This window comes from Miniopterus natalensis, chromosome 4 (assembly GCF_054644295.1).
Source record: "Miniopterus natalensis isolate mMinNat1 chromosome 4, mMinNat1.hap1, whole genome shotgun sequence".
In the NCBI taxonomy this organism is placed as follows: domain Eukaryota; kingdom Metazoa; phylum Chordata; class Mammalia; order Chiroptera; family Miniopteridae; genus Miniopterus; species Miniopterus natalensis.
The window spans coordinates 36,249,796-36,271,587 of NC_142084.1; the positions used below are offsets into that span (position 1 = coordinate 36,249,796).

The window sequence follows — 21,792 nt, forward strand, 5'->3', positions numbered from 1 at the left end:
AATTATATTTAATTTGTCACGGAGTGTTGTGTTATATCTTTTCTTTTATCACTAGGGTTTTTGGTGTGCTTTCATCTAAAATTTTTTTCACTTTTAAAATTTCATATAAATAACTTGATATGGGTCCTGGGTTCTTTTTTCTTCAGTCTCTTCGTTCAAGAACTTCCTTTTTTATTGCTACAGTGAAATGCAGTTTTAAAAATGAATGTGGGCACACTCCCCTTCTGAATTCCCCAATTGTTCTATCTTGTTTTATAGTAGAGCCTTTATCTCCAGTCTCCTCCCTCTTTCCCTCTTTCCCTCTCCGTAAGCCATCAAGTAACAGTACTTCCTCCTAAGGTGCCTCTTCCTCCAAAGCTGTGCCTTGCTAAAACTGCCACTGTTGGTCTTACAGACTTTCCAAGCGTCTTTTGTTTTTAATCCTCACCAGAGGATATTTTTTCCGTTGATTTTTAGAGAGAATGGAAGGGAGAGGGAGAGAGACATTGATGTGAGAGAGGTACATTGATTGCTTGCCTCCCGCACAGCCCCATAACCTGCAACCCAGGTATGTGCCCTTGACTGAGAATATAACCTGCAACCTTTTGGCAGGTGGGCCCAACGCTCTAACTACTGAGCAACACTGGCCAGGGCCACATGTCTTTTTTACTCCCTTAGCAGCCATTGCGCTTATCAATCATGTCTTTCAGTACTTCCTCTCAACAAGTGGCTCTCTCCTTCTGAGAGTGAATCCTAGTCAATATTACATGTATTCAGTCAACGCAAAGATGCTGCTATATTGCTCTTTTGGGCAGTTCCTGTTGGAGCTTCTGGTCCTGGATGCTTGTGCACTTACATGTAAATTGGAGTGTTTAGTTGCCTCATCTCCTTATAATGCTATGGTGATTTTATTTCCTGTATTTCCTCCCTGTATGGTTTTTATGAGGATTTGTGGAGTGTTTAGAAATTAGGAGCAGCCATTATCTTATAAGGAACTCATTTTAGTTTTTATGTGCTATGCTTGAAAATATTAGAGCTTGCATTAAAATAATTTGTGTTTCAGGTTTTAAATAATTGAATAATTTGTTATGTATCTGTTTTTGTGGCCCCATGGCCACCTCATTTTTCTCTTCAAACTTTTTTGTGAGCATTTATTATTGAAATAATTCTGAAGTTGTATTATATAGCTGTCTTTCAGTTAGTTATATGTATATACCTTGAGTTTTATTGAATTTTGTTCTATTCCTAGCGTCAGGGTTTGTAGCTTATAGCATCCCTGTAGCAGAGTTTCACTCATATTGAGCAGGAATCCTAAACTTTCCTTCAACTTTCTTTTCTTAAGTCATATAATTTAATGCAAAAAGAAAAAAGGAATGAAAAGAAAGGTAAGATAAAATCTGGCACATTTCACAGTGCATCAACAAGGATATAGTATCTAGAAAGCAGGTGGTTGGTGTCACATTCAGTTCTGCTGCTAGTAAGATCATATCTGTAATTTTAACTTCTGGGCCCAAAACTTGGAGAAATATAGACCAGTGACTCCCTAATGCTGATGTACAGCAAACATTGGTGTAAATTATCACAGATCTTTCTTGTCTATTTTATTCTAAGACTGTGTACTTGTTACTTTTAAAATGTTATAATGCCTTTTGTTTTTTGAAATGCTAATAACATCTTTAAAAAATGGTTTATTTGGAAAAATTAAAATTTAGCAGCCCCATTTTAAATTATCCAATTTGTTCGTTGAAATTTTACTAGTTTTAAAAATATACACATATGGGAACCATATTGTTTCAATCTCAGAGGTTGGCCCTCAGTGTAAAAGTATTTAAAATTTTCATATAAGGAACAGCCAAAAGAACAATTTATGTTTAGCTTGAGTAAGAGGAAAACCAAACTCTTATAGAGCTAGAATCAGTAAACAGAAGTTTGCGGGAGATACAGGTTGGCTCAGTACATATAAAAACGTTTTAGTAAAGAGTGAGCCGGAACCATACATGCATGAGCTATGTGCCCACTGGCACCAGATGACATTTAAGGTTTGTTTTGACTAAGAAGAGATTTTATAAAATGGCCTTGATCTGTTAAGTCTTATCTCAGTGGATCTTATTTTGTCTTTTATTATAGAAGACAAGCTTATTTTAAAAAATAGGATAAAACTACAAGGAGAAAAATCATCCTTAAGACTCATTTTCATGGTTGTAGTAGTTTGCCAGAAGTCATATGATATGAAAAGGGCAACGTTCTGCAAATGGATGTTCCAACTAAAAGAATTTTAGGAAAGAGAGAATAAAGGTAGCTTTTCAGAAATTCTGTGGGTTTTTTTCAAAAAACATTAAAAAAATTAAAGTATGATTTACCTAGAGTAAAATGCATAGGTCTTTTGTGTACTGTTGAAATGCTTGCCTTGAGTGTACTTTTCTAATAGTTTTGACAAATTTGTACACCTGTGCAGCCTATGCCCCTTTCAAGATGTAGAACATTTCCATCATCTTAGAAATACCCTTTGTTCCCCTTGATGGTATATTTTAATTTCTGATTTCTCTATAATCAGTCAGGCTGGGTTGGGTCTAAATATTGTAAGCTGTAACTGATATTATAGTGCTTTATTTAAACATTCTTACTGAGAGCTAACTTAGGTTCTTTTTTTTTTTATCCTCACCTGAAGATAGGTTTTTATTGATTTTGGGGGTGGGGTGGGAGAGAGAGAGAAAGAAATATTGATCGGTTGCCTTTTGTATGCATCCCAAATGGGGATCAAACCTGCAACCTGGGTATATGCCCTGACTGGAATTGAACATGAGACCTTTAGGTGTACGGGACAACTCACCAACCAACTCTGGCCAGGGCAGGTTCTTTATATATGTTTGCATTTAGTTTTCACTTAAACCCTGCCTCGTTGTTAATGTTCACATTTTGCAGGTGACAAAATTGAGGCTCTAATAAGTTTAGTTGGGTCAATGATACAAAGCTGTTTATTAAGTGGTTTCTAAGATTTGAACTTTAGACCAGTGTTACCCAATAGAATTTTATGTGATAATGCAAGTGTTCTACATCTGAGTTTTCAGTTCGTTAGCCACTAATCACATTGGTTTCCTTGATGACTATTTCTAGGTGGCGATTGAACACCTAAGATGTGGGCAGTATCACTGAGGAGCTTTACTGAAGAATTTAAAATTGTATTTAATATTAATTAATTAAACTTGAATAGCTATAGCTCTAGACTCTTTGCCTCTTAAGGCTGTATGTTCCTTTATCCACACCTTTCTGCTTTACCAAAGTAGAACTACTAAAGTACAGAGTTCCAATACAGTAGCACTGCTAAGTGCCAGCCAGTTTCCTAGTAAGTTAAATGCTTCTCGATTTGATTTTGACATACTTAAGATTTATTTTCTTTTTAACTTTTTAATTATGAAAAATTTCAAACATATGAAAAAATAAAGAGAATAATATATCCTAGGTTTGACAGTTATCAACTTTTGGTTCATTCTTTTTCATCTGTGATCCCTACCTCCTGTATTATTTTTAAGAAGTTCCAAGCATCATTTCAACATGGCTTACTTTTAAGCCAAGTTTGGCTTTTATCATTTAACTTGATTTGAGGTTGCATTCCTTTTAATTGGTTTCAAAGAATGAAATGTGGGTTGGGTTTTTGGGTTTTTTTGCATTAGTTGGAGGAAACCGTGGAAAGGTATATTTAATACTAATGAAAATCATGTAATCTTAATGCCAAATCTAATTGTATGTATTTAATTTAATTTTTTTATGTCACTATCTTCTATCAATGTAAATAGCTTAGTTTATTTGTCATGTCATAGTTCCTACTTCGAGGGAACTTTTTTCCCCCTGTAATAAGGATTTGAACAAAGATAATGAATTTTCTTCAATAGATAACCTTAGGGCTTTTGTTCAACTGTCCTATAAATACAGTATAAGTGGCGAATTGTTTTGGAGATGATTTTCAATATTATGACAAAAGTTCTGTTTCTTAGCACTGTACAGGTGCCTAAGGCTTTGTTCATTTTTAAAAAAGCCTTTTCTCATTCAGATTGGATTAATTTTGTTGATCTGTTTTTTAGCACGCGGATTTTTTATTTTATTTTAAAAGATCTTTTTTTAAAAAATATATCTTTATTGATTTCAGAGAGAGGAAGAAAGAGAGTTGAAACATCAATGATGAGAGAGTCATTAATCGGGCAACCTCCTGCATACCCCTGACTGGGGATCCAGGCCACAACCCAGGCATGTACTCTGACCGGGAATTGAACCCGGATTGCCTGGATCCTAGGTTGATGCTTAACCACTGAGCCATGTGTGGCTGGTCATAGCACACTGCTTCTTTACTGTTAATCTCCATTCTGGTATTGAGCCCATACAAGGAAGTCCCTTCCCCCCTCAAAAAAAAAAAAAGGCGTTTCAAAGTGTTTAGTAATTGCTTCCTCCAGCATTTTTATAATAGCTAGTCTTAAATATCTGTCTCATCTCTACATTGGTGTCTGTTGATTGTCTTTTCCCATGCAAGCTGAAATTTTACTGTTTCTTTACATGCCATGTAATTTTGCATTTTATCCTGGATATTTTGAATATTAGTTATCACACTCTGGGTCTTGTTTAAGTCCTGTAAAGGGAGAGTGTTCATTTTGTTTTAGCAAATCTGGTTAGGTTCCAGCTGCAAGTCCCAATTCTGTGGACTGTGATTCTAATATCACTTCAAGTCTTTGCAATCCTATTTCGATCTGTCCTGCTTCTGTGCTACCCAGTAATTAGCTAGTCTGGGGCCTGGACAATGTATCTGTTAGTTCAGTTCTTGGTCTGCTCCTGTGGATAGGATCAGATCCATTCATGCCCAGTTTGGGGGTGAACCCTGGAGCTGGTAAACAGCTTTGTGAGGTTGCTTTCCCTAATTCCTCCTCTGATTTTCTGAGACTTTATGCTTCTCTGGGGTACCTATTTTCATCCTTTGGCTAGAAAGCTGGGGCTCTAGTTTTTTCACTCTTCTGTTTACTTTTGTGATTATGCACATGTCTGGCTAGAGGTTTATTAATTTTATTGATTTTCTCAAAGAACCAGCTTTTGGTTTTACTCATTTCCTCTACTTTTCTATTTCATTGATGCTGCTTTTACTGTGTGTTTTTTGTTTTTTTTTAAATTTTTTTTTTTAATCTCTTGCTTACTTTGAGTTTAATTTATTCTTATTTTTCTAATTTCTTATGGTGGAAGCTGAGATAATAATTGGAAACCTTTTTATGATAGAGGCTTTTTGTTGACTACTTTTCCAGTTTTCTCTTTTGCTTTTACTTTCCAGCAATTGAATTGTGATGTGCCTCTGGTTTTCTTTTCTTTTTTTCCTATCCTTTTAGTTTATTCTGCTGGGGTTTGTTGAGATTCTTCTATCTGTGGGTTTAGAGTTTTGGTCACATTTGAAATTTTTATATTTTTCCTACTTTGGCCTTTCTGTCCCCTCCTGATGCTCCTTTTACATATATGTGTTAGATCATTAGACCACTTGATATTGTTCACAGCTCATTTAATTTTTGTCTGCCTATCTGTATCTATCTATCCATCTATCCATCTATCCATCCATCTATCATCTATCTATCTATCTATCTATCTATCTATCTATCTATCTATCTATCTATCTATCTATCTATCTGTCATCTATCTATCTATCTGTCATCTATCTATCATCTATCTATCTAATCACTGTCACTGTCACTATCACTATCACTATCTATCTCTGTCATTTTATTCTTTTAGCTTCCATTCTGGATTATTTCTGTTATGCTTTCAAGTTCACTGCAGCCACATGAAATTCTCTGCAGTGGTTTTATTTTCAGTGCACTGACTTCAGATTCACTGCCATGTCTTAATATTTTCGCCCATATGGCTAATTTTTCATTTTTGGTATAATGTTTTTTTATTTTACCATTTCCATTTTTAAAACTTTTTTTTTGTCTATTGAGATTTCCTATTTTTTAATTGTGTTCATGACTTCCTTTCATTCCTTTAATATTACATAATAGTAACTGTTTTAAAGCCTTTGCTACTTCCATCATTACTATTTCTGAGTCTGTTTCTGTTGATTGCTTTTTTTTGTATGGGTCATGGATCAAAATTTTCTGTTTCTCCTCATTTCTAGTAGTTTTTCCATACTATTGGATATTATGGGATGTCTGGCTCCTGTTTAACAAAGTCTCATGCTACTTGGTAGTAGTTCTTTGCCCAGTTTCAGTAGAATCTTGCAGTGTACCTGCTCAGCTTAATGTTTTACCAAAGATGCCTATGCAGATTTCTGAAGCTTCATCTCTGTACAGTTCTCTTTGGTATCCTGCCCCATGAATTCTAGTTTTTCGAGTAGTTTCTAACTCAGATAACGTGCTTAGATCAGTGAGACTATCAGGTTCTATGTGGGTTCTCTCTCCCTATTCTACAGTCTGGAAAATGCCTCTAGGCAGAAAAGAGGATTTGGGGATTTACCTTGTTTTCCTTCTGAGACCACAGTCCTATGTTGGCTCTAATCCTCAATTGAAAATAGTTATTTTATACTTACTAGTTTCATGCTTGGTAGAGCATGATCTGGTGTCAGTTATTCCTATACATTTGGAACCAAGAGTCTCAGAGTGTATGGTGCCAGTATTTAGCACATGGGATTTTTTTAAGTCTATTTCGAACAATTTATTCTGTTTTAATTATATCCTGTTTTGCTTTACTGTTTCTATAGTGCAGTGTTTAAATTTAACTGCTAATAAAAGATAATAATGCCAGAACTGTGTTCTGGTATTTTTTTAAACTCTATGTTTAATTTTTAATTAACATATGCCCATGCTATAGGCAAGAGGACAGATAGAGTATTATGGTATTCATTTCATACCAAGGGAAACCCTTAATTCCAAAATGTCAAGAACTTCCCCCAAATACAAATTTCAGAGATGGAATTGTAGAGTTATATTTTTATTTAAATGGATGATTGTACTATAGAGAACTTAATGTGTCTGTCCACCAGGTCATTTTACAAAGCCTGTTTGAAATGAATTGAAACCTTTGCTCAAAGTCTATTATATGTAGTATTTTGTACCTCTCTTCCCTTAAATAAAAATAAGAAGTTACCCAGACTTTAAGCCTATGGGTTTGGTTAAGAACTGAGAATCTTTTCGTGTTACCCTTCTTATACAGTTCTGTTGAGTGAGCTTAGTAACAGTGGTTACATGGGATTTTTACAAAACAACCAAATAGACCTATTTTTAAATTTTGTGCATCTCTACCATTTGAATGGTTCAAAAAAGAACTCCTTATATCTCCTATTATATTTTAAACTGCTTTTATAAGATTTCACTTTAATTAGACAAACACCTGTGTTAAAGCCAAATTATACAAAGATCTGGACTTACATGTATGGGAAAAACTTGTTGAACGAAATATGGTACTTTATTTTCTATTTTTCTTGTTAACCCTGTTTGCTACTAGAGTTTGTCCTTGGGCAAGAGCAAAAGTTTTGAAGAAAATTTATGAGGTAAACTAAGTTGAATATTTGTTGTTACTTTTTCCATTAAATTGTGAGACTACTACTATGATTTGTAATGAGCGACCTGTTGTAGTATGCTTTTAGGAAAAAAGAGACTGATATCTATTTCCATAAACACACACTGATTCTTGATGAGTAGAATGGATTCCTAGCAGTTATTTGAAGAGGTATGTCATTCTGAATTATTTTTACAGGTCACATTAACAGGAAATAATTGGATTAAGGGAATTGAGTATAATTTCAATATGGAAGACTGCCAAATTTATTAATTGGGAACATAATCATTAGGAACTGAAGCTTAATTACTGTTCTGAAGTGTGATAAAATAAAAAGTTAAGTGCTATAGTTTTATCATCTCATTCCAAGAAAGTGGAATTTGGTTTTTAACCCTTTGCGGTCGTTTGTCTACTCTCAGCCACCAAAGCTTTTTTACCGTTCCGGTCGTATGTCTGCTCTCAGCCACCACAGCAAGGAACCGTACGAATCTTAACTCCATTCATTTATTCATAATTTCTCTTGTTTATCCTTCATAATCTTGCATGTTATGTATCACTGCTCTTTCAATGGAAATTAATTTCGACCAGTACGACACCCATGTCCAAATTTAATACTTGGAATTATTCAGTTTATTTTGTGTGTATATATTTTTCTTACCTTGGTTTCGGCATTTCTATTGCAAAAATTATGATTATAATACTGAGTGAGCAAAGAAAGCATAGGTGAGATAACATTCAGATTTGTTGATTAGATCTGTTAGAATATTAAAACTTTTGGCTTTAATAACAATTATGAAAAAAACAATTATGTTAATAAAATTTCTAAATGTGGTAGAAAGAGCTTTCAGCTGGGACTCAGAATGTAGACTGTAGTCTCAATTTTGCCCCTAACTAGATGTGTAGTTTCTGGCAAATTGCTTGTTTTCTAAATCTCACCTAAACAATAAGGATTGAATCTTTTGTGCTTAGTTTATTGGTGTGTTATGAAGATTAAATGAGATGTTAGTGTGAAATCCCTTTGAAAAAATGTGGTGTTGTAAAACAATGTAAGGTATTTCCAGTAAAACCAAGAAAAAAAGCCTGGAATCCTGAGTATTTTAAAGTTCAACTGTATAAAATAAAGTCATGTTGTGCATGTCAAGTGAGAATATTAATGTCGCCCAGCTGGGCGTGGCTCAGTGGTTGAGCGTCGACCTAGGATCCAGGTGATCAGGGTTCAATTCCCGGTCAGGGCACATGCCCTGGTTGCAGGCTGCAGCCGATCAGTGACTCTCTCATCATTGATGTTTCTGTCTCTTTCTCTCCCTCTCCCTTCCTCTCTCTGAAATCAATAAAGATATAGTTAAAAAATTAATGTCTATGATTTTATATGCTAGTTATGAATTATATTTATACAGGTTCACTTCATACTGTGGGATAGTAGACTGCTCTATAATTTATGTACCCGGATGTTCATAGGAGCACAGTTTATAATAGCTAAGACCTGGAAACAGCCCAAGTGCCCATCAGTAGAGGAGTGGATAAAAAAACTGGGATATTTATATCATGGAATATTATGCAGCTTTAAAGAAGAATAATCTCGTACCCTTTGGGACAGTATGGATGGACCTGGAGAAAATTATGCTAAGTGAAATAAGTCAGGCAGAGAAAGACAAACATCACATGATCTCGCTTATACATGGAATCTAAAGAACTTAATAAACTGGTGAACAGATAGATTCAATGACATGGAAGCATAGATGAGACTGACGAATGTCAGAGGGATGGAGGAGGGCAGGTGGGTGGACAGGGAGAGAGTAACCAAAGAATTTATATGCATATACGCACACCCCAAGGACATGGACAATGGTGGGGAGAGGGACTGGGGAGGGGCATGGGGTGGGGTGGAACAGGTCATTGGTGAGAAAAACAGACATCTGTAATATTTTAAAATAAAATAAAATCCCCCCCAAAAACCTTTCTTGTTAAAAGTAGAATGGTAATAGCAGTTGTCTCTGTAAAAGGGAATACGGTTTATTTTTTTATTTTTTGTTTTCTCTAGCTCTCTCCTTTCTATAGTGACTTTATATTACTTGTGTTAGTGGTTTTATTTTTGAAAAACACCTTTTTTTCTTTTTTTGTGTTTTAGGCTACTTGACTGTAGTGGAGAGGTAGTTATAATGGTTAAGTGGAATGGTCTTTTTTCCTGTTACTTTAGCAGCTGTGTGACTTGGGAAAAATTATATAGTGATTTCCCTGAACCTCAGTTATCTCATCTAAAATGAGGATAAAAATAGTACCTACTTCATGCCATTGTTAAGATTAAATGACAACAACAATTTTTATTATGATAATGAAGATATGTATCCAAGGGGAAAAAAGCTATTTAGATGAGTTTTCCCTATAAAGCACTTAGTACAGTGCCTGGCACACACACACTCAGGAAGTATGAGTTATTAATGCTAAGTAATTTACATATCTTTTTCTGATGCTTTATATCAGGATTTAAGGATTCTTATTGATACTCAGCAAAGTACTTAAGATCACAAACTAGTTTTATTGTCTCTAGTTAGTTTTTGAAACCAGAACTATTTGATTCCAAAGGCAGCTCTTTTCACTACTTCACTAATTACTTAGTAAAGTTTTGTTTCTGGTATGTAAAAATTACATTGAAATGTAATGCTAGGATTAGGACACAGCGATGATACTTTATGATTTGTGTACTTTACAGAGAAGACCTAGATTTCTTTTGTATCATATTTACTGTATTGGCTTTGGTAAATTTAACCCTTAGGTGTAGAAGCAGTTTTTAATACAGAGTGAATTAAAAGATTTTATTAAGCTTTTGATGCCTTACAACTGTCTACTAATACCTATATGTTATTAATTTTTGTCACTTTTATGTATTTTTGGCAATCTCAACTCTTAATCAAAATTTTCCTGTCTTTTGGTGAACATATGTTTGTATTTCTGTTGGGTATATTGGTTAGTTGGAATTGCTGCATCTGTGTATGTGTATGGTTAGTTTTATTAGATACTGTTGAACAGTTTTTTTCAAAATCTGGTTTATTGAGGTATAATTTTTATACCATAAAATTTCTTATGCCAGACAGCTGAGCCAATTGCTTAATCAATTTCCTTTTCTACCAGCAATGTATGAGAGCTCTAGTTGCTTCAAAACTTTATTATTGTCTAATTTATTTAAATTAAATTTGATGGTATGGCATTGTGGTTTTGATGTAGTTAATTACCTTTTATGTGTTTATTGGCCTTTAGGATAACCTCTTTTGGGTGTGTTTTTACTGTCTTATTGTTACTGACTTTTAGGACTTCTTTATATATTCTGGATATAAGATCTTTGTTAGACATATTTGTTGCATATGTTTTCTCTGGCTTGCCTTTTTAAAAAAATTATCTTGAATTTAAAATTTTCCTGTTTAAGGGATTCTGTCTACCCAACATAATGAAGATATTTAAAAATATTTCCTTCTAGAAGCTTTATTATTTACCTCTTACATTTAGGTCTGTGATACTTTTAGAATTTAGTTTTCTATTGTAGAGTCATTGTGACTCTGCTTAGTTATTTTTTTCTCTTAATTCTTCAATTTGGTTAGTTTCTATTGCTGTGTGTCTTGCATTTTACTGATCTTTTCTTCTTTGGTGTTATAATTGCTTTAATTTTATCTGATGAAGTTTTCATTGTACATAATTTTTTTTCGTCTGTAGACGTAGTGCTTTTTCTTCTTCTTTTTTTAATACATCTTTATTGATTTCAGAGAGAGGAAGGGAGAAGGAGAGAGAGAAATAGAAACACTAATGATGAGAGAGTCGCCATTGATAGGCTTCCTCCCGACCAGGGATTGAGCCCACAACCCAGGCATGTGCCCTGACTGGGAATTGAACCTCCATCTCCTGGATCCTAGGTCGATGCTCAACCGCTGAGCCACGCCTGGCTGGGCAGTGGTTCTTTTTTATATGTTCCATTTCTATCCATATGATTATATTTTTAAATTCTTGAACATATATAATAGATATTTTGTTATTCTCATCTCATTTCTCTTATTTCTCCTGGTTATGGGCCATGTTTTCCTGTTTCTTAGCTAATCTAATTTTTTTATTGAATTTTGGGTATTATGACTTTCACATTGTTTTATTGGATTTAACTGTCTTTAAAGAGTGTTGGGCTTTGTTATAGCAGGCAATGAATGTACTTATACATCACTCTGTGGCTTTGTTAGGGTGGATCTAGAGTATACTTACTCTAGGTCTAGTTTTTTCTTTTACTGAATAGACCTTTCCACAGTATTTACTGAATTCAGCTGTTTATCTCCATTCTGGCTACTTGGAACTCTCAGTACCATGTGAGCCCTAAGAATTTTTCAACTTACCTCTTTGTTTGGCCTCATGAAGTTTTACTCTACATATGCAAAACTTAGTACTCAGTAATTTGCAGCAACAGATATATGGGATCCTATGCAGATTGTTGGATCTCTTTCTTTGAATAGTTGGTTTTTTGCTTCATCATCTGCTTGACGTTGTTGGACTTCAATCTTTGTCTCCAACTGTGTGGACTACTGTGGTCTGCCTGGGATTCTTCTTCCTGTGCTGTGATCTATATTGCGGTGGAATTTCTAAGTTTATCATGTTTTTTTCTCCCCATTTCACATGGTTCACAGTCCGGCCCTGCCTGTTGTCCAGTGTCTGACAACAGTTATTTCATACATTTTGTCCAGTTTTGTTGTTATTGGAGAAGGCCAGGTTCAGCCTCATTCCATCATAGCTAAAAGTGGTAGGTCTCTTAATACATTTTTATAGAAATAAGTTTTCAGAAAGCTAATTGAGGGTTTTAAGAACAGTGAACTTAAACTGTTCTTTGTATATATGTTTTTTCCAGAAAACAGTGACAAATGGAATGCTTCTTTTTAAAAAAAACTTTATCGATTTCAGAGAGAGGAAGGGAGAGGGAGAGAGAGAGATCGAAACCCCAATGATGAGCCAGTCATTGATCAGCTGCCTCCTGCCCGCCCCCTGCTGGGGATCGAACCTGCAACCCGGGCATGTGCCCTGACGGGAAATTGAACCCTGATCTCCTGGATCATAGGTCAGTGCTCAAATGCTGAGTCACGCTGGCCCTGCTCGGGTGTCCCTTTTTAACTAGCCTAGTCTTTTCATCATAGTTTCCTTTAATGGTTTTTACTGTTGTTATAGTTATGTAAGAAAAACATTATTTTTAGGCTTTCTGATAAGTGAATAGGAACACTAAGTTTAGTTGCTTAGTGTTGTGTTTCTTTGGTTATATTCTGTTAATGATAGCTACCAAGATACAGCTTCTGCTTTCCCCTCTCTCTTATGCCCCTGGTCACTCAGCCTGCTGAGTGCTTAGTTGATTGTGGGAGGGGTAGAAAGTTAGGAAACAGTTGCAGAGAAACTGGGACTGATGGGACCTACTAGAGGATGGAAGTATGAGGGAAATAAAGGACCAAGGATAATTAGTTTTTTTGCATCATCATCATCTGATTGGATGAGTTGAGGGGAGAGTATCTACTGAGATGGTAAAGACTTCGTAAAGAATAGATTCTGGGGGAAAATCAGTTGTGTTTTGGATGTATTAGGTTTGAGGTATGAAACAACAAACAAAAGATGGTAAGTACATAGTTGGTATAGAACAACTCTATAGTTGCCTGTTGCATTGAACTTTAAGCAGTTGGTTTCTTAATGTTACATGTAAAAAGTTACTATGCATTTTTCTATCATTTTGTCACCTTTTCATTAACTATCTCTCCCAGATTATGAATATATTATTTCAAAAATTGTAAGTAGCCTGGCCGGACGTGGCTCAGTGGTTGAGCATCGACCTAGGATCTAGGAGATCATGGTTCAGTTCCCGGTCAGGGCACATGCCCGGGTTGCAGGCTCCATCCCCAGCCAATCAATGACTACTCTCTCATCATTGATGTTTCAACTGTCTCTCTCCCTCTCTCTCCCTCTCTCTGAAATCAATAAAGATATATATTTTTTTAAAAAAAGTTGTGAGTAAAATGTGTTTAAACTTATGACAGTGAATTCTGGCATGGATTATCATTGTCTTTTAGGAGCAGGGTTTTATTTTTTTTCTGTAACAAGTGCAATGATTTAAAAAATAATTGTTATGAAAGCACATATTGATACCTAAAAGTCAAATGATAAAAAAAGTTGTTTTCCCCTCTGCCACTCATCCCTTCCCACTCCAGAATTAAGCACCCTCAGTCCTTGTAGCCATTTTCTCTGGTATTTGCTTTCTATTGTTTAACAATATATCACTATTTCTTGATACATGACTTTTTGTTGTTGTTGTTAATCCTCACCCGAGAATATTTTTTCCATTGATTTTTAGAGAGAGTGGAAAGATGGAGGGAGGGAGGGAGAGAGAGAGGGAGAGGAAGGAAAGAGAGAGAGAGAGAGAAACATTAGTATGAGACAGACACATCAATCAGTTGCTTCCTGCACGCACCCCGGTCCGGGATCAAAGCTGCAACTCAGGTACATGCACTTGACGGGGAATTGAACCTCTGACCCTTTGGTGCACAGGCTGATGCTCTAACCACTAATCCACACCAGCCATGGTGTTGGGCATTTATTGACTTTTGGTTATGGAAAATGAGGACTTAGAACTTCGTCAATACCATGTTTGCCCACTTCCTTTTCTTCATTACCTCATATCACAATATTTTGGTAAATCAGTACTTAATATTTACATTTTTATATTTATGTATGTGTTCTTCACTGTTAAGCCAAATATTACACTGAGACCACACTTCCTTTCTTATATAAGCCTTTATTTGTCCTGGAGTTAATACTGTCTCATTTATGCAGTTGCCTGATTTTCTGTAGACCTGTTGCTTTTCCCCAAAATGTGCCTCTACTTCTATCATGTGCTTATAATTAATATATTCCATATTATGAAGTACATCAGTTCCATTTTTGCCCTTGCTAGAAACTTATTCCATGATGGCCTTTGGCTTCCTGTTTCATTTTGAAGTAGTTGTTCTCTAGTTCTTTTTTCTGCATTAGATTCCTCATTTACTAAGTTCCATGTCGTCTTGTTAAATTTGTTTTGATTCTTTTTAACAGCTTTCTAAGGGAAAGTACCTAGAAATAAAATTTTAGCTTTCTGAGAAGCCTTAAAATGTCACATTACTCATGTACTTGATTGATAATTTGGCTGGGTATAGAATTCTAGGTTGAAACTTAATTTCACACTGAATTTTGAAGGCTGTGTATAGTTTCTGCCTTTCAGCAATATTCTGTTATTACTATGGAATAAAAGTTCAGTGTCATTATGATTACAGATCCTTTTTATATGTTGTTTTTTTCTCTCCCTGAAAGTTTTTAAGGACCTTTTCTTTCTTTTTGGGCTTTGAAATTTCATTATGATGTGTCATGGTGTGGGTCTTTATTATTATTCTTCATTATTTTGCACTCACTTTATTGTCGCTTTGCAGCTTGAGAGACTTCTTTCCTTCAGTTAAAAAGGAAATGTTATTTTGAAATATAATTTCTACAGTTTTACTTGTTTTCAATTTTCACTTTATGTAACACTTGTTGAAGTAAGCTGATGATTTTATTTTTCCTAACCTATATTTGGTCCCTTTGTTTTTTGTTTTTGTTTTTAATACATCTTTATTGATTTCAGAAAGAGGAAGAGAGAGGGAGAGAGAGAGAAACCTCAGTGATGAGAGAGTCATTGATTGGCTGCCTTCTGCAGGCCCTCTACTGGGGATCGATCCTGCAACCTGGGCATGTGCCCTGACCAGAATCAAACCTTGATGTTGATCATAGGTCAGTGCACAACCACTGAGCAATGCCAGCTGGACTCTGTCCCTTTGTTTTGCTTTACTTTCTGTATTTGAACCTTCTGTATTTTTTTAAAGAAATATTTTGTTTTGCTTTTTATTTTAGAGAGGAAGGGAAAGGGACAGAGAGAGAGAAACATTGATGAGAGAAACACCAATTGGCCGCCTCCTGCATGCCCCCACCCCCCATCTCCCACTGGTGATCTAGCTTGCAACCCCGGCTTGTGCCCCGACCTGGAATTGAACCAGTGACCTCTTGGTTCATGGGGTGACGCTCAACCACTGAGCCACACTGGTTGGGCAAATCATTTGTATTTTTTTACCTGCTTTTAGTGGGATTTAGGGGAATATGGAAATAACATTTGATTATTCTGTTGTATTTAACAGAATCAAAAATTTAGCATTGAATTTAAACTTTTTGCATTTCTTGCTAAACTCAATTTTTTTTTCTTGCCTTGACAGAGATGTTATGAGCATAAACAGTATAGAAATGGGTTGAAATTCTGTAAACAAATCCTCTCTAATCCCAAATTTGCAGAACATGGAGGTAAGTGTAAATGCTGTATACTTGTAAGTGTAAGTACGTAAAGCTTTGCTTACTTGTCTGGCTTCATTTATCTGGGTTACATCACTCCCAGCTGCCTTAACTATTTTCCAGAGAGAATGGGCTTGCTTATCCTTGACTCCTATATTTTGAATTTAGTGTCAAGAAAATGATACACACATTCTACTTGAGTTCTGACTTACTCCTATTTTGAAAATAAGCGTGGTAGGAAAGGCAGAAGTACTTAGTAGAACAAATATACTTATTTAATTTAATAAGTAAATTTACTTAATATGTTGTAAGAAAAATTCATTTTACAATTTTGGTTGAGTTGGGGAATTTTATTCCTCATAATAACTTATTCAGAAAGTGTCCATTTGGTTCTTTGTAGATGAACCAACACCTTTTTATTTAGCATTGTGTCTTAATTAGTTTTTCAAAACAATCATATTTAACGCATGATTGGTATATTGTAATGTTCTGAAAGGTTTTTTTTGCCTTTCAGCTTTTGCCTATTTGAGGGTAGAAGATTCAACGGTGAGATGTTTGTAGAGTAAGGGGAGGAAGAGTGAGTGTTTAGCTAAATTTGAGATGAGGCAAAGGAAAAATAAGCTTTCACAGGTCAGATTTGTGCAGTTAGGAAACAGCGCTCTTTGGTAATTAATTTGATAGTGTCCTCAGTTCTGAAGAGGGAGAAAGTAATAATTTTGTATTAGCTTTGTTTTGCATACTTTCACTAAAATAATAACATTGTTTTTTAACATTGTTAAGAATATTTTTTTGCTGGCAGCTGGGTATTAGGTTGTTTATTTCTAAAGTATGCATACTGGTCATGTAACTGTTAGTAATGTTATGACAGTTTCAGTACAACAGAGTACCAAATTTCATTGTTCTAAAATGCAATTTCTCCTCATTTTAACATCTCTGAAATCAGGTTGCAAATGAAGTATCATAATTTAATTGAAAATATTTTTTAACAGTATGTAAAATGATGGTTTGTCTTAAACTTAATGGCAACCTGGGGTTTCATTAATTAAGGAACTTCAAGATGTTTGGTAAAACTTTTAAGAATATATTTTACTTTTTTGACAACAAAGGGCTACTTTTTATGGTACCTTGCTAATTTGGCTTTTTGCCAAATATATTTGTTTGCTTCCTTTTTATTATATACATGATTTATAACAATTTGTACATGATTCTACCTTCTTTTTTGCTTCCATTTCTTTATCTGCATTTTCCTATAAATGGTTTTTTTCCTCAGGATAATACCTTTGAACCTTATCTTTTATTCATAGGTAATTTTTCTATAAATTCTAAGTTTTAGTCCTAAGAGTTAGGCAAATACATTATAATGAATATTTTTATTCCTTTGTACATCATAAAATATATATTATAAAGTTAGAATTTTTTTTCTTTTTTGAAAACTTAATATTGCCCTCAACTCTCTCTTTTAATCTTAATCTCTTGATTGTGACAGGAGTGTGATATCTTCTTTTACTTGTATATTTAATAGTATCTAGAAAATCATTGTAAAAGAATGAAATTGATGAAAATCAGAAATGTGTATGTATATAATTTATGTGTATGTTTTAATCATTGAACAGTAATTTTAATCTTTATGTATCTTGGGTTCAAAGAAGTAAAGTCTGTTTTGCGATAAAGTTTTCCATACTTTAAGGAGTCATTGTATAAGGTCATTCTATAGAATTCCCCTGAAGAATGATAATAGAGCTATGTGTATCTTGTTAGCATATGAATTACCAGATATTAATGCATTTTTGTACTTTTTATCTGAAAAATCAAAATCTATGGAGGCCTGGAGTATAGAAATGTGCTTTAACTTGGTTTGTAGGTTTTTTAAATATTTTTAATTCTGTGCAAACCTGTAAAATTTCCCAATAGTCTTCAGTTCTTAGGGTAATGTAACATTTGTTTTTGAGGTTATGGTTGCCTTTTTTGTTGTCAATTATTTTTAATGTTTAATTCCTTTCTTTTTCCTATCTTTTCTTATTTAAAAAAAAAAAAAATAGAAACCCTGGCTATGAAAGGATTAACATTGAACTGTTTGGGTAAAAAGGAAGAAGCTTATGAATTGGTGCGTAGAGGTTTGAGAAATGACTTGAAGAGTCATGTGTGTATCCTTTTTGAGATATATGTAAGGATTGGATTGGGATGTCTTGAGTGGCAGTAGTTTGGGAGTTGATGGTTTTATATTCTTCTTACCATGTAACTGCAGAGGAGATGATTCTTAAATTGAATAGTAGCAACTGCCTCCATTCAGGGGACACTTTTACATGGTTACCATGTTCTAACATATCTGTTTACAGATTAGTGGATTTGCCTTTTTAAAATACTTATGAAAGCTCTTCCTGTGCTTCAAAGAGAAGGCACCCTGCAGACTTCGTCATGATCATAAATTTAAGAAGGGTGTACGCTGAGGAATTTTAGAGGCAATATAGTGCACTGATGAAGAGCACAAGTTTAGGAGAATGCTTCACTTAGGTTTGAATCCCAGCTCACCTTCTTTCTGGCTGTGATCTTAGGGCCTGTTTTCCTTATGTGTAAAATGAGGGTGATCAGAACTACCTCACTGTAGGTTGTAAAGATTGAATGATGCTTAATAATGTCCCTGATAATGCTAATTACTATACTAGATAAATTTTATTTTATTCAGGGAAGTATGAGGGTAGCAGCAAGTACAAATGTCTGAGGGAAGATAGAAGAAAAAATTGTGGATTGCTATTTATTAAATAGTTTTTAAACAAATATTTTCTTGCCTATTTTGTGGGCAAACAGAATTTTAAGTGCTGAAACACTTAGCAGATTTTCAAGTGTTTACCAGGCCCCTGCTATAGTGTATTACAAACTAAGAATTGATAGGGATTTTGCTCTTGAGGAACTTAGTCTAGTGAAGGAAGAAGATACTTATTAGAAGCATATACAGAACATTTCTAAGTATTACATGAAATGTTAGTGTGTGTACAAAAATTATCACTATCCCAGCAAAGCAAAAGTGAGTGAGTCAGGAATAACCAGACTAAAAAGGTGAGCAAAGACTAAGATGGTTGTAGCTATCTTTTTATCATTTTTAATGATTGCATAGTGTTCTATATGTTATTTGCCATGATTTATGTAATTGAGCTCTTCTTGATGGACACAAGACTCCTTGAGAGGGTAGGTTTTTAGGAGGTGAAGGTTAGAGGCAGTTAAAAGGTGTTACAGTGCTCAAGAGGTGATTGAAATGGGCAGACATGGGAAGGTAGATAATGGGGGCCAGATTATAAAGGGTAGTGTGTTTTAGGCTTTTTAAAACCATGTTCCAACCAACTGAGAATATTTTAATCTTTACTTTGTCATTCATAATTATGAAAACACTTTTTCAAGTAAAATTTTATAATATTAAATATGTATTTTTATTTATATGTGGCACCCTAAACAGTCTATATTTTACTACTCTGTTGAGGATCCCTGGTTAAAAGTTGTTAGATGGAAAAATTTGAACCTGACCTGAAAGAGAAACTTGTATAAATTTCTGGAAAGGGGAGTGGATTTTTTTCTTTTGATTATGTATGTTTTAGAAAGGTTACTTTGGCAGGAGAGAATAAAAGCAGACAGAACTGAAGGTGGGTGGATGGGTGACTGTCAGAGTAATCAAGATCTAAAGTGAAAAGTACCTGTATTAAGGAAGTGGAATTACTTATTTTCCCCCTTTATTCCATTTCTTTTTACAACATGTAATTTTGCTTACCTATCTGTGTCTCTTAGACTCTAAGTTCTTTGCATGCAGGAGATTGCACATTTGGGTCATCTACCATCCTAATTATTAAGAAATTTTAATATTTGTTGAATGAATATTTTTATTTTATATGTGGTTGATTTTTAGGAACTTTGTACTGCACTAAGGGTTCTCTCCTAATGACCTTGTTAGCTAAAGAAAATATACATGATTTAAAATAATTATATGTCATGGATACCCATTCCCTCTTTTTTCTTTAGAAATTAGCAAATATTTATTGAGCATTTGTTTGATGCCAGCCAGTGAGCACTTGATATGTGTTATTTCAATTAGTCACTAAACTACTATGCTTTGCTTTAAAGACTTTCTATTTACATTCTATAATTGAGGAAACATAGCCAGACTAAATAACTTATCCAAGGTCATAGAGCTAACAAGGCAGGCTAGACCTGTTTTCTCTGGCTCGAAAAGCTGTATTATTTTCCGTTGTATTAAATCACCTTCTGAAAACTTTGTATTATCTCCTTTTTATTTAATGCTTGTAATTTTATAAATAGCTATAGTTCTCTGAGTTTCCTGGAGATTATTACTGGACTATTATTTCTTGACTTAACTAAATCCTTTAGGTTGTATCCTTAACTAAATCTTTTAGGTTGGCATGTTTATGGCCTTCTCCAGAGGTCAGATAAGAAATATGATGAAGCCATTAAGTGTTACAGAAATGCCCTAAAATGGGATAAAGACAATCTTCAAATCTTAAGGGACCTTTCTTTACTACAGATTCAAATGCGAGATCTTGAGGGTTACAGGGTAAGTAAAATAGAGAATTTTTTTATTCTAGGGGAAAATATTGTTAAAATATAAATCTTTTTGAGTACTTTCTGATAACAAAATTTTCTATTTTTTAAAAGAATTTATTCAGATCTTACCCCCTCCTCCAGTAGCGATTGTGTTTATGACTGGACTAATCAGATTTTAAAAATAAATTATTTTACTGTGAAGCAGAGTTAGATTACTGTATAGGATTTAGTTAGTTCAGTGAAAATTAACATTAATATTCCTCAAATAGGCAATGCTTTTTTCTGTTATTAACATGTAACTGTAGTTGTTCCATTTTTCTGGGAAGCAAATTTTTTCTGTTTCTTATTTTTACCTTCATTGAAACTAATATTTTGTCTTTGTAGCTACATTTTAACTCTTAAATATTCTATTAGATTATTTCGTTCCTCTCTTTTTCCCATGTAGTACCTGCTGAATTGTTTTCTACAGATCTTAATTCAGTAGTTAGGCATTGTCTTTTTAAAAATGTTTTTCTTTGTGCTGTCTTTGCCATCCTGTCTTTTCTTAGAGTTAGTAAATCAGGAAATAATGAAGAGTACCTGGTCATAACTTTTTTAAAAATTATAAGATTACCTTGGAGTCTTCATTGTGCTTTTTTGTTTGTTTTTTTAAATCCTCACCTGAGAAAATGTTTTGATTTTTTTTTGGTTTTGTTTTTTAATTGATTTGAGAGAGAAACATCAACCGGCTGCCTCCTGTACACACCCAGATTGGGGATCAAACCTGAAACCTGGGTAGGTGCCCTGACCAGGAATTGAACCCAAGGCCTTTCAGTACACTGGATGATGCTCCAACCAACTGAACCACACAGGCCAGGACTTAATTGTGCTTCCTAACATAATTTTTGCTTCTGTAAAGCTACACAATATGGATGTTTGAAACTGTTTTCTATTATTATTCCCAGCATTGTGTTGCAAAATTGCTCAGTGTTATGAGGAATTAATATGGTCTTTTTAAGGAGCATTTGCTTTCACCGTAAACCTAAGAAAAAGTTTTCCCCTCACCTTAAAGGAAACAAGATATCAATTACTTCAGCTTCGACCTGCCCAGAGAGCATCATGGATTGGTTACGCTATTGCTTACCACTTATTAGAAGATTATGAAATGGCAGCAAAGATTTTAGAAGAATTTAGGAAAACACAACAGGTAACACTCAGAAGCCAGACCTAGTAAACTAGGTCCAATTCTAAATATAACTAAAAGAAATAAGTGTACATAGACTTGCTAACTTTTTATTTTGAAATAGTTTCAAACTTAGAGAAAAGTTGCTAGTATGCAAAAAATTTTATAGAGGCGTTTGCACACATTACTCATTTTAATATTTGACTCATTTACTTTATAATCCCTGTATCTATTTATTTAAA

The 21,792-nt window shown here is 34.4% G+C and overlaps 1 protein-coding gene across 2 annotated transcripts in view; it reads left to right on the plus strand.

Annotated features, from left to right (window-relative positions):
• NAA15 (N-alpha-acetyltransferase 15, NatA auxiliary subunit) overlaps positions 1–21,792 on the plus strand; it is a 72,550-nt gene that overhangs the window by 12,561 nt on the left and 38,197 nt on the right. For both annotated transcript variants that reach the window (XM_016210190.2, XM_016210189.2), the window contains exons 2-5: positions 15,771–15,855; positions 17,883–17,987; positions 20,241–20,398; positions 21,440–21,574. In XM_016210190.2, coding sequence (XP_016065676.1) covers positions 15,771–15,855; positions 17,883–17,987; positions 20,241–20,398; positions 21,440–21,574 — 483 coding nt within the window. The remainder of the gene's footprint in view (positions 1–15,770; positions 15,856–17,882; positions 17,988–20,240; positions 20,399–21,439; positions 21,575–21,792) is intronic.